We start from the raw sequence: 13223 nt of genomic DNA on the forward strand, positions 1-13223 counted from the left end.
AACTATAAACTGTTAACTGTTCTAGGGGACAAATTCTAAAATTAGAATTTCGAAAACGACATCCTAAACTTTAAACTTGACAAACGTTGAGCTGCTCCTTAATAAATGTATATACTAAATAGTTAAGAAAAAAAGCCATGGCATTTGTTATGCAACAGAGTTTTGTAGGAATGATCTGTTCACATGATGAATGCTTTCTGTATATGATTATGCAAGTCTAGCATGTTTAGTTTAGTGACCGAGATTGTTTTGACTTGGAGATCTGCTTGTAGTTTCCTGTTCTACATACCTCTTTAAAATTAACCTAAACATTCAAACCACCAAGGTTGAACTTGTCTAGATACTTGATGTAAATAGAACTTCAGATTAGATTACCTGGTATATAAGGACGAGCAATTCAACTATAACTGTGTATTCAATCTTTTACTTTAATAGTTGTGAATAAGGCTAAGGTTGTAGTTCGGGTTGTACTGGGAGGTACAGACCTAAGTAAGGACAGTGGCCGAGTAAGGAATCCCGACTGACAGCCACACCGACGAAGGAAAGTCCTTCTGGTCAACCTGACTCTGCTCTAGTTTGTGTAGTTAGATCTGCCTCAACTTGTATAAACGTCTAAGACGAGGTTCAATAAAACGAGTTGGCTCGACAGACCAGAGATCCCTCGCGTTATATAGTGCTATACGTAGTGCTAAATATTGAAACCCAATTATCTAATTGAATATTCGTCTGCAGGAATAAAACTAAACGAATATAAACTATTTAGTAGGTGCTTTAACTCTTAAAAGTTTTGAAGATATACTGTAACATCTTTTGCCGCATCAAAAGAAATGTTGATGTACCGTTCTTGCAAACGATAAAACTTTTCGCACATACTTTCCTGTGTGCTCTTTCTGTAAGGATAACTCATCCGAGTTGTTAAGATTCTTGACAGCATCCTGGGATATAGTAAATGAAGAAAAAAATCAATATATTGAATGGACGAATGCATGGCATTGAGCTGTCAAGTTGTGACGTATTTCTGGGTCCAACGGCTGAGAAACCCGCTAAATTAGAGCAAAAAGTCTTCTAAATGATTTAACCAAATCTCACAGGAAACAATTACAACTTTGGATAACAAATCCTGTGATGCAGAAAAATGAAATAAAAAGTACGATTGACAGTCACACTTAAAAGTTAGTATAGAAAAATATTTCGTACCTCACTTGTTTGTGCGCTCTGACATTTTTGAATGGATAACTTCTTATCTGAGTTGTTAAGATGAATCTGCACATCTTTCTAGGTAATAATTAAAAGAAAAAAATACTTAATCCTGTTATAAATGGATGAAAACCATCTACCAAATAAATGTACAAGACTTTTTCATTCTGCAGATCTATATGCATTCAGGAGCGGATCCAGGGAAAGGGAGAACGGGGGGACTGTAGCTTGCTCCAACCCCCTTCACAGGGTTCCCAGCCATTTTGAAAATAAAAATTCCCTGACTTTTCCCTGACCAAATAACAGTTGTCACTGACCTTGTTGAGCCGCATGGGCGAGTATGGGCCAGCTCTTATCATATTACACAGGATACCCAACGTAATTAAACTGTCCGGCATAAATGACACTAAATACTTCAATATTTTTTTCATTGTTTGAAAGGATTTATCAGTCTATTCGAAAATTGCAAACAGTATGAGTATCACACGGATACTTATGGTTAACTTTAAACAAAATTCCCTGGCTTTTCCCTGACTTTACGTGAAAATCGCAATTTTCCTGACTAAATAACAAATTCCCTGACTTTTCCCTGACTGTGCTATCCCTGACTTTTCCCTGACCCCTGGGAACTGGGAACCCTGCTTCAGCTATATATAGTTTTATTTGATAAAAGTAATGGATTTACAGTAAAATGAGCCGTTACTTAGAAGTCAAGCAAAATTCGGTCAGCCCCCCTTATATATTTGGCTGCATCCGCCCCTGGTATTAGAGCTTCAATATTTATATCACATCTTGACAAGATTGAAATATGGCTGCCATGTTTTATACACGAGTTCGTGTAGAAAGTAATTCATAACGAGAAAACTAATAAAAGCAATCGACAAAAATATATTGAAATCGTCTTCGCTGAGACCTCGATGTCGAGGTCTTAGCCTAAAGGTGCGATTACATGGAGCAATTTTCGCTGCAACTGGTATCGCAACAGTGTTGCGAAACAAGTTGAATGAAGAATTGCAAGGTGTAACCTACAGTACAATTCGAAAAATGTTGCGAGACAAGTTGCAGCAATCGTTGCTAAAAGTAGAATTCGTTTCTACTCAGTTGCAACGTGTAAACACTCTAGCACGTCCTGTGTTGCAACGCTCTTGCGAGACAAGTTGCAGAGAAATTGCTCCGTGTAATCGAGCCTCAAAAGCCCTAATATCCAACCTTGTGGACGACATTCTTTCCGAGCTCAAATCCATTGACATTTTCTGATTCCTCTTTAGATACTGTGATCGTAAAGCCGTCATCCTTAAAGATCCTTCGCTCGGACTTGCGCCAGAAATTTAAATCATAGTCTTTGGGGAAGTCATTCGGTTTTATCAAATCAAGATCCAGACTTCCGTTCTTCAATTTCAAGCGTTCGTCCAGGAATTTCATCAAAACATTGAGCTCATCGTCACCGTCTTCGGGAGTATACGAGCCCTTTTTGAATTCTGTGAAAAGCGAAAAAAAAAAACACTTTATTATTCGGTTATTTTACGAGTATCCACTTTTCCCGCTTTTTTTGGTTCTTCCGGCAGACGCGCGCGTACCATTGCATTGGTCGGAAGTAAAATTTTCCCGCTCTTCCCCATACCATTAGCAAACGAATTTCAACCGAATATATATCGTTTTATCCTCAATGATTTTGATCGAACCTTGGAATAAATTAACCCTGGGTTAATCCAAGTCAGGATGCGATGAACAAAAACTGCTCTCCGTGCTCAAAACACGTCAAACCTTTGTGTTCGGCTGCACATAGGATAAAAACCCTCAAATTAAGAGAGAGACTTACCAAACTCATTTTAGTAAACGTCGGTGCCAGCATACTTACTTGTTTGAATAAGAAGACTACAGTCTATATCTGTGTTAAGCAGAATAACGTGGATTTTCATATGCTGAACAGGTGGATCCACTAGTTTATAAGAACCTCCCTGAATCTCAATCTCAGGATCGAGACGTGAATATTTTAACTCTCCATTTTCTTCCCTTAGATACACCTAAAATTGTAAGAATATGAGTCAGAAACTCATAACGCTCAGGGGCGGATCCAGGGGAGGGGTGCAGGGGGTGCCCCTACTTTGTACCCCTACTTCGAAGATAACCAATACTGGTTTTTTCCTTTTGATTCTAAGGGGTGCAGCCCTCGGGTTAACATTGTGTGCAGTACCCCTCCCTGAACAAAATCCTGGATCCGCCCCTGACACATAACCAAATTTAATGACTTTCATAGGATATCAATCACTGAATCTCTCAATGGAAAATTTGGAATATATCGCACTAAAAAAAAGTATGGCTGTTACACGTTTCAACCCCATTATGAGTTTTTGTATAACTCCACTTATTTGGATAGTTTAAACTTTTCATGGTTTTATCACATATCTGCAGCTAGGAACATGAATCGATACGCACCGGCAAAACTGAAGAGATTCGTTGTTATGATGATTAGTCCAAAACAATAATAATTTGTGAAAGTTAGTAATTATTTATCCTCAGCCTCAGAATGGCTTTCCAGCTCGTACTACGGTACGACATGCCGTAGAGTGGTTTTGGTATGAGGGGAAACATACGGTACCGACTTACAGCACGTACACGGTACAGCATGCCGTAGAGTGGTTTTGGTATGAGGGGAAACATACGGTACCGACTTACAGCACGTACACGGTACAGCATGCCGTAGAGTGGTTTTGGTATGAGGGGAAACATACGGTACCGACTTACAGCACGTACACGGTACAGCATGCCGTAGAGTGGTTTTGGTATGAGGGGAAACATACGGTACCGACTTACAGCACGTACACGGTACAGCATGCCGTAGAGTGGTTTTGGTATGAGGGGAAACATACGGTACCGACTTACAGCACGTACACGGTACAGCATGCCGTAGAGTGGTTTTGGTATGAGGGGAAACATACGGTACCGACTTACAGCACGTACACGGTACAGCATGCCGTAGAGTGGTTTTGGTATGAGGGGAAACATACGGTACCGACTTACAGCACGTACACGGTACAGCATGCCGTAGAGTGGTTTTGGTATGAGGGGAAACATACGGTACCGACTTACAGCACGTACACGGTACAGCATGCCGTAGAGTGGTTTTGGTATGAGGGGAAACATACGGTACCGACTTACTGCACGTACACGGTACGACATGCCGTGAAGCTGAAATGGCGAAATAGTTATATATCAAAATAGTAACCTGCCGTCGCTACGAACATGTTTTCAAAAGTTATGGAATCAGTCCGTTTTTTAAAGCTTAAAAAGCCATTTCCCAGCGCTGTAATAGAGATGTTAAAAGGTGTTTGAAGCAAAGCCGAGCACCTTCATAATGATCTTTCTGCAAGATGGAGAAATAATAGAAAAATCATATCTTGTGAAAGGTGGCACGGCGTCCTCTTTATCTGATGAAAGTGCTTCCACGAGATTATCAACGTCTAGTTGTTTAAGTCCTCCATCAAAACTCGTCTTCCACGCTTCGGACTGCTCTTTTAGGTTCGTCTTAAGCTCTTTTACAGAGTATTTTGGACTTTCTTTATCCGCTGAAAAACAAAAAGTCTCGGTAAGCCGTTTAGGTGAACTTGAATCAGAACTTTTGAATCGAAGGTAAGATCTTTCTATAGTAGGAACATTCCTATTAAGTGCATCCTCCAAATTGGGTTAGTCTGTTGCAGCACGCATGCAAAGGCGCCAAAGGTTGCCGCATAGGACAAATAGTAGTTACAGATGAATACGGCGTATTTACTATATGTATGACCCACCTTCATCAACGTCTTTCACATAAACGTTACCATATTGACACAAAAAGTCAATTTGAAAGCTATCTCTGTCGTGACGCTCATGAAGTTGCCTCAGAGTTTGATGAATTCTTTCACATAATAGATTTACTAGCCCTTCATTTCTATTTTCCTGTGGTTATGAAACCAATAAATAGGGTCAACTCACGCATAAGCAAACTCATAAATGTTTCGCGGAAAACTGTCATACTAGTTATACTTGGCTATGGTGGCACACCATATTATCTTGCTAATTCAGATTTTTAATTCCATGTATGGGACTGTTTAGTAAATAATTGTTAAATATTTACACATACGAAAGCGGAGAACTGAAAAAAAAAATCATGAAGATTGAAGATTGACTTTACCTCAGTAGATACGTTTACTTTGGCTTTACCAACTATCTTATAGTGACATCCTAGCCAACGCGAAGGGGGATTTTCCATAAGTCTTAAAGAGAATTCGTCACTCTCACCATTAACAAACCAGTCATCAACAAACGTCATGGTTTGATATCCTGTTATCTTAAATTCCTTCATCTTTCTCTTGCTGCTCTGAGTAATGATGAAAAATATATTGTCGATAATTAAAAACACGTATGGTAGAGCGTATCCAGGTTTGCCACAGGGAGCCCAAAATTAAAGTATATCACAGCAGTACAATGAACTGCGAGAAGTATGTGGCTGTGTAACACACTTTCAAGGTATAGAATAATTTTCGCTGTTTTTTTATACAAAATGCGGGAATTATTCAGGGTGTCATAGACTCTCACAGAGTCTCAAACTATTGCAATTATTTAGGCTGTTAGTTTACTAGATAATGAGTTATTATGATTTTCAGTTTAGAATTCTGGTATTTTGTTTCTTTTTATCCTCCTCTGCAGGCGTCTTTCTTTCCTTCGAACCACCTACCTTTGGTGTGGAAGAGAGGGAGGACAATAGCGAGTGAAAGGAAGAGAGGAAATATTTTGTTTTTTTCCTGTCTCCTCACAGGTAGCCCAAGCTTGGTTTCTGTGGTGTCATGTTATAAGGAAATGTATGGGGATTCACCAATAAAATTACTGAAACGTGAAATTGGCCTCAAAATTTTACGTTCTCATTGAGAAATCCTCCCAATCTCGTACCCAGAGTATTCCGGCGCCTTCCTGTCGTCAGTCACAGTGTTTGGGACAGCGCCTGCTACCCTGCGAGCAGAGGTTTTTTTTCTGACCCTCCGTGGAGCTGGCTATCTCCCCGACAGCCAGCTCCACGGAGGGTCAGAAAAAAAACCTCTGCTCGCAGGGTAGCGCCTGCTGATAATAGGAAGGCGCGGGAGGATTCTGGGTACGAGATTGGTCTCCTACACGTCCTCTCCTGCGTAACAGGCGTTCTTCGCTGAGAGGCCGAGAAGAACGCCTGCCTTCCTCTTACGAATCCTTCTTCTCCCTTTCTTTAACACACAGGGATCCCAAGCGCCTAAAAAAGTAACTTGAATAAGAGAGATGACGTTAGCTAGGCCTTTAAAATAATTTATAATATATAATAATAATAATATATATGGCTTATATATGACTATAGTATTTACTGCCATTTCTTTGATCTTCAGTTTAGCCTTGTGTTGCTGTTCTTTAGTTTCGCCCTGGATGTAAAAGTACGGTTCTTCTACTTGTATGTAAGTCTGTGTTTCCTCCTGTAGTTCTATTACATTTTTCCCGTTCTCACCAATGACCAATGGAATGATCGTAGGATCGTCAGGAACTTTCACGCACAGAAGACTATCCTTTATCCTATCCTGGATCAAATACAATTTTAGATAAACATGTAAGAATTAAAGAGAGTTCCTTAGGCGTAAAATGCAACTCTACTACCTAGTTGCTAATGAGTAATAGCGAGAGAAAATGAACTAAGAGAAGGAATCCCCGCGCCCCATCTCACGAGCACTGTTTGATGCTATATTCAGAACAAGAGAATATGAACTAACTTAGTTCATTTTCTCTTGATTCAGAATCATTGATGCATTCATTCATTTGATCGTTTGTTTTTCTGCTCGCGTCTACTCTACGCTGTTCGCTCACGTTTTCTTGCGTTTTTCTTCTTTCGACTCCACCCCGAAATGACCGTGTAGGACGGAAGCTTGTCAAAAAATCGTAATTATATGAATTTTATTTTGAAATTTTTGGAAAATAATAAATAACCATGACATTTTTCACCAGTGTCGACGTACGTTGTGGATAATGAGGCCCTCACAGGGGAAGGTAGGGGGAGGGGTTTAGGGGAGGGGGTGGTGAGACAAATTTGTTATTCCCTTCAAGATGAAATACAAAATTTGTCAATTCGTCCCCAAACATATGATTTTTCACAAATTTGTCTCCTTCTTCCAAAGTTATTTTATATCCCTTGTTTCCTAAAAGTAAATGGCCAAGTTCCCTATTGTTCCCTCGAACCCCGTGGATTATAGTGCATCGGGCCATGGCTAACTATATACTTACTTGCAATTCGTTGATCATGTCTTCAGCTGCTTGTATATGTTCCTTTTTAATTCCAATCAGACACAAACCTTCTTCTGTGCCCTCTATTCCAGTTTTTGTCTTTTCTCTAATTTCGTCGAATGTTGGCAATTTTTGTCTTTTGTTGTGACAAGTCATAAAGCGTTTCATGTAAAGAGGGACTTGAATTTCCTTGCTGACTCTGTCTTTCGCTATAAGAGGGTACCTTGCTTCCTTATATAAATAAATAATTGGTATTAAAAAAAAAACAAACAGCAATAACATTTGTGTACTAGTCAACAGGGACCCCGGAGAGGGAGGGGCTGGGCATGTACAGTAGCCTCAAAGCACACTTCTTTTCAATCTCAGTCCCCTCCGATCCTTTCACTAATCATCATTATTATCGGTCATCATCATCTTCAAAATCCTTATTATTATTATATTATCATATTATTATTATCATTATCATTATTATTAAGTTCTGCCTTAATCTGTCTCAGGGGTTCTAGAACAGTCAGACGTTCAAGATCAAATGTACAAGAAACTGACTTTGAACTCGATAATTGCCCTATTTCACTATGACGTCACATCAAAACAATCTTTTGTTTAAACGCAAAGGATCATGGTCGTCGGAGGGGTTCAAATCAACGCAAATTCACCGAAAATTGTTCTAAAACTTGTATCAATCCACGAAGAGAAGTAGAATAGCAAGCTCAGAATATTTTTTAGTACATATTAACACACATTATATCTGAAAAACAGGCCATTTTAGACTAAACTGTTTCGCTAGGAGCAAATTTAGTTGAATTCTCTATTGGATTTGGCGATTCTATCCCCGACATAAACAAGCAGTGACGTCATAGTGAAATAGGACAATTGCCGCGCTAGATTTTGAATTTTAGGACTAGGATATTTAATATCATTATTATCGTGATGTTAATACTCTATGTTTCTTAGTTTTTTTTAAAAGAATATTATCTATTTAGTATCAATATTTGAAATTTTTACAAATAATCTATACATTTTGATTAGTTCTTAACAAATTATGATCTTGTAAATATTTATTTCTTCTTCTTCTTCTTCTTCTCATCATTATTATTTAAAAAATATTATTATTATTATTATTATTATATTATTATTTCATTGCGAGACAAACCACAAGTGCTTTTTGCACACTAGTTTGTTGATCCTATTGGCATCAGTCCTGTTACTATAGCTATAAGCAAATACATGGCACAAAATGGCACAAGACAGCCTCACTTCCCGTTAATTATCCTACTTCACCGCTAACCTTTCACGCATTACCCTATCAACCCTGAAAGCGTCTTTTCTAAATATACGAGGACATTTGTCTTCCGTACCGGTTCAGGGTTCTGAGTGAATAGTGAGCGCAAATGGGAATTATATGAACTCCATCCCTAACGGAAAATTGCTTCTTTCTACGACAGTTCCTTGCAACAGCCTTTTTAACAGCTGAAACCGCCAACTTTATTTTATGTCAGTGCACATGAAACTGCTATTTCAATTACGGTAAAAGTACATCTTTGATAACGTACCCTGATTGACTCGATCATGCCTTTTGCCATCCTGACTTGGTCCTCTGTTCCTGTAACGCGAAAACCTTCTTCGACGCTTTTCACTTTTGCATTGGACTTCTGTTTTATTTCTTTTATTTTCCGTCCATTTTTACCTATAATATGACATCTAAGTTCCTTAGGAACCTCTATCATCTCCATCTGCATCTTGAATTCTGGAATTCTACGCGTATTACCTTTTATCCTTATTAAGAAAAAAACATTAAGTTAATTCATTTAGTTGAGGTTTAATTTTAGTGTATAGCAAGGTGAGGTGAGGTGGGGTGGGGTGGGGTGGGGTGAGGTGAGGTGAGGTGAGGTGAGGTGTGGTGAGGTGAGGTGAGGTGAGGTGAGGGGAGGGGAGGGGAGGGGAGGTGAGGCGAGGCGAGGTGGGGTGGGGTGGGGTGAGGTGAGGTGAGGTGAGGTGAGGTGAGGTGAGGTGAGGTGAGGTGAGGTGAGGTGTGGTGTGGTGTGGTGTGGTGTGCTGTGCTGTGGCATGCAGTGGTGTGTGGTAAGGTCATATGGTGTGGAGTGGTGTGGTGTACAGTTGTGTGGTGTGGTGTGCAGTGATGTTGTGTCATGTAGTGCAGAGCAGTGTCAGTAGTGTAGACTTGTCTAGTACAGCTCATTGCCGAGCAATGAGAATAATTTTTGCGGCCATATTTTGAATTACTGTTTGCTATTTAAAATATCAATAACCAATGCAATAAATATGTTGTAAATGCCCCTCGAACCACTAGAAATCGCACTTCCAATGGTCTCAGTTTAAACTTCCGTGGGGCCTACCCCCGACCCCCCTAGGTGCTCCTGCCTTTAGCAGTCTTTGGCGCGCGACTCTTGTTTTACTAGTGCATTACATTTTCTCACTTTGATGACCCACATTACATCAGCCGTGAAAATTTCGATCTTAATCATTACACTTAAATAATGTAAAAACCATCGGGAATTCCGAACTCAGGCAGCGAGTGCCATATAATTATTTTTTTAGCTTTTAATATATGCTTACATTGACACTCCAACCGTGAGACTTCGAATGTTTTTTCTAAATTCACATACTGTAAATCTGTAAATAATCTCTTGAGCCAATCGATTGGAAATAATGTAAGATTTATTTTGATCACTCCATGTATTTTAATCAAGAGAGCATTAATATTCTTATTTTTGCTTTTTTGTTTGAAAACAATATAAAGGCAGTAGAAAGTTTATAGGAAATGATAACCTAAATCCGTCATATGAAAACTCGAAGTCAGTCGAGTCGTTCGAGTGCCCTCACCGCGTGTAATGCCGTCAAAATTATAATGACGCATGATGTTATATCTACTTCTATATTTACCAAGTGTATTCCCTGCTAGCAGCGTCTCCCTCATTGGTGATTTGTTGACCAAAATTCTCTCTGCCAAGAATGTATTGCCAACGAGAGAGACTATGTTAGCAGGGAACCAAGTGTATAGACAGTTGGTCTATCTTTCTCTTGCACCCAGAGAAAGGCTGCTGTAAAAAAGCTTCTAGCTTTTCTGTTATTACTACTTTACTTACATTTAAAAAAAGCTTTTCTGTCGTGTGTTTCTGTTGCCTTAGTAAGCTAGTTCGATTGTCTCTAGTCAGTGTTATAAATATGTGAGTTGTCTAGATTTTTTGAAAACATGACTCGACTCATGTGACTCTGCAGCACAAACCACTTCCGGTTGTTATGCTAGTATTTTCTTTCAATGATGTAATAATGATAATAATCATCTTTCTTTCTTTCGACAGTAAACCTATGTCACATTAGTGATTTATAATAGTGATTATAATAGTGATTTATCACTCATGCACTCTAATAGTGATTTATAATAGTGATTTAGAGTGCTTTTAGTCTCACTGTTGAATAGGTGACGTCAACTAAGTTAGATAAGTTATTTACTATTTTAGGTGACGTCACCTAAATTTGAAACTGCGAGTAAACAGCTACTTAGATCAGGGGGAGAAACGATGATACAAATGAATGTCTATTCACTCATTCTCTAGTAAAACAACATGACCGTTATTTGGCGCGCTTTTACTATTTTAGGTGACGTCAACTAAATAGTTATCTAAGTTAGATAAATTTATCTAACTATTCAACAGTGAGACTAAAAGCACTCTATAATAGTGATTTATAATAGGTCCGTACTAATGACCGAGAGCCAATTATTTTCCCGTACGACCCGACCTAAACTCATAATAAAATAAAAGAAAGAAAGAGATAGTAAATAAAAGCTAAAACAGAGAAAGCGCGCGGATTCACAACATTTTTTACTCATTTTACATTTTGGCGGTTTATTTTTATCGTCACTAGCATTTTGGCTTCCATCCATTAATCTAAATACTGTCTAAAAGTCATCAATGTTTAATCGTCGGGAGCCAAAAACCCAAAAGTCTGGAAAATATCGAGTTGAAAGAAAAAATGGGAAGCGTTCAAATACCAAGTAGGTTCAGAAAATTTGATACAGGAGTCTGAAAATTTGGGCTTCCTGTGGAAACAGTTTTAGTTATTGGTCATGCGCTATGAAGAGGAAGGCTGTAGGTTCGCTTGAATCTCCAACAAGAGAAATAAAAATGCCTAAAATATCAGTGGAAAAAGAGAAAAAATACGACAGACAACTAAGGTTAGGAATTATGAAGGTTATTCTATATACTTGGTGATAAAAATGTTTTATTTTTGTGTTCATGCGAGGAGTGAATTGGACGATTTGGCCGACTTTTATTCACGGTATCAAAACTTGAAATATTAGATTTTCAAGGTCGAGAATGAGATTATGAGGGGATCAAAAAACTTTAACCAGTAGATATTTAACGAGGACGAGGACATTTATTGATAAGGCTTATATTTCTTCTTTTTGGCTTGCAAGAACTATCTGCTTTTGGTATTGATGATGGATAGTCGGTTTGAAACCTAGGGAAAAAAACGACTCCAGAAGAAATACTTGCAGCATTCTGCTTTTTGCACGTCGATTAATGAACCATAAGCTTATCTTAAAACTTGTTATAGAATTTCATATCCATTTTCGTTTTCGATTTTTCCTACATTGTTTGTTTTACATGTATTGTTTAATATATAACTTGCTAATAACAACGAGTTTGGCATTATTTCACCTGAAGAAGAGTGCATATATAAAAACATCAGCATATAAGCTTATGCTCGTTTTCTGTCATTTGCTCAAATATTTAAAGTGCTACTACGACGAAAATCGCTCAAACTTGGATTCAGCTGAAACTTCCTAAAAATACTCTTTAAAGGTCCAATAATCACTGTATGAAGTGTTTTCTCGATATTCAGTACGAAAGTATGATATTTTTACGATTATTTTTTGGAGTCTGTGACGTCATACACTCAACATCGAACATCGCTCCATACATTTCTTTGTAGTTTATGATCAAAATATCAGTAGTAAAGGGAGAAAGAAATACCCAAACACCCCAAAATATAAATTATAGTCACAAGTAATGTGAAATAAGCACATTAGCCACCCTTTGGGCTTCATAGGAATAAAATAAATTAAGGATTTATATACAAAGAAATATATGTAGCAATGTTTGATGTTGAGTGTATGACGTCACAGACTCCAAAAAATAATCGTAAAAATATCATACTTTCGTCCTGAATATCGAGAAAACACTTCATACAGTGATTATTGGACCTTTAAAGAGTATTCTTAGGAAGTTTCAGCTGAATCCAAGTTTGAGCGATTTTCGTCGTAGTAGCACTTTAAGGAAATATATGAAACACGTGTGCATGGGTGTCTGTACTGAGAGAAGGCATGAGAGAAGCAAGCTTAGGAGCCAATGGCTTCTCTTGATTTTTAAGTGCTATACAGGTCCAAGAGTGTTTATATCAAAGTACTGAGACATAAGTATCCATTTTATATTGCTTTTATAAAATATCTTTGAATGATTTTGTATGAGCATGTCTCTGTCCTCTTATATAAACGAAGTAGCCAGCCAATCAGTGCATGCATTGTTAATCTCAAATATTTTATCCAGCCAATCAGCTCAAGGGTTGTATTTTAAATTTGAAAGTAGAACATAAGACTTAAATAAGAGAAAATTCTGTATCACTGTAATACACATGTACAGAGAAGTGACTTCTGATGTTGGCTATCTTCTCAAACATTGGGTAGCCATTAACAATTAATTCTTATTGGTCGCTTAAATGTCATAAATCCATTA

The 13223-nt window shown here is 38.1% G+C and overlaps 2 protein-coding genes across 3 annotated transcripts in view; one reads left to right on the forward strand and one right to left on the reverse strand.

The window, feature by feature from the left end:
• Window positions 1–408: 408 nt before the first annotated feature.
• LOC116294734 (uncharacterized) lies at window positions 409–10711 on the reverse strand. 2 transcript variants are annotated; one of them, XM_031702386.2, is made up of 11 exons: window positions 10572–10711; window positions 9018–9240; window positions 7465–7691; window positions 6561–6767; window positions 5366–5551; window positions 4983–5130; window positions 4546–4763; window positions 3056–3221; window positions 2407–2675; window positions 1198–1275; window positions 409–935 (listed from the first exon to the last, which is right to left on the reverse strand). In XM_031702386.2, the coding sequence occupies exons 3-11, from the start codon at window positions 7630–7632 to the stop codon at window positions 819–821; spliced, it is 1557 nt and encodes a 518-aa protein (XP_031558246.2). In that variant the 5' UTR covers window positions 7633–7691; window positions 9018–9240; window positions 10572–10711; the 3' UTR covers window positions 409–818. The 2 variants fall into 2 exon arrangements, with proteins under 2 accessions (XP_031558246.2, XP_031558245.2); XM_031702385.2 differs by having other exon boundaries at window positions 7465–7695.
• Window positions 10712–11561: 850 nt separating this feature from the next.
• The window catches only part of LOC116294756 (NEDD8-activating enzyme E1 regulatory subunit), a 32714-nt gene continuing 31052 nt past the window's right edge, over window positions 11562–13223 (forward strand). The window contains exon 1 of the mRNA XM_031702411.2: window positions 11562–11662. Coding sequence (XP_031558271.2) covers window positions 11562–11662 — 101 coding nt within the window. The remainder of the gene's footprint in view (window positions 11663–13223) is intronic.

Source organism: Actinia tenebrosa, unplaced genomic scaffold (genome assembly GCF_029948245.1).
Source record: "Actinia tenebrosa isolate PJP-AT-01 unplaced genomic scaffold, QUT_ActTen_1.0 PGA_scaffold1__47_contigs__length_23844297, whole genome shotgun sequence".
Taxonomy (NCBI): domain Eukaryota; kingdom Metazoa; phylum Cnidaria; class Anthozoa; order Actiniaria; family Actiniidae; genus Actinia; species Actinia tenebrosa.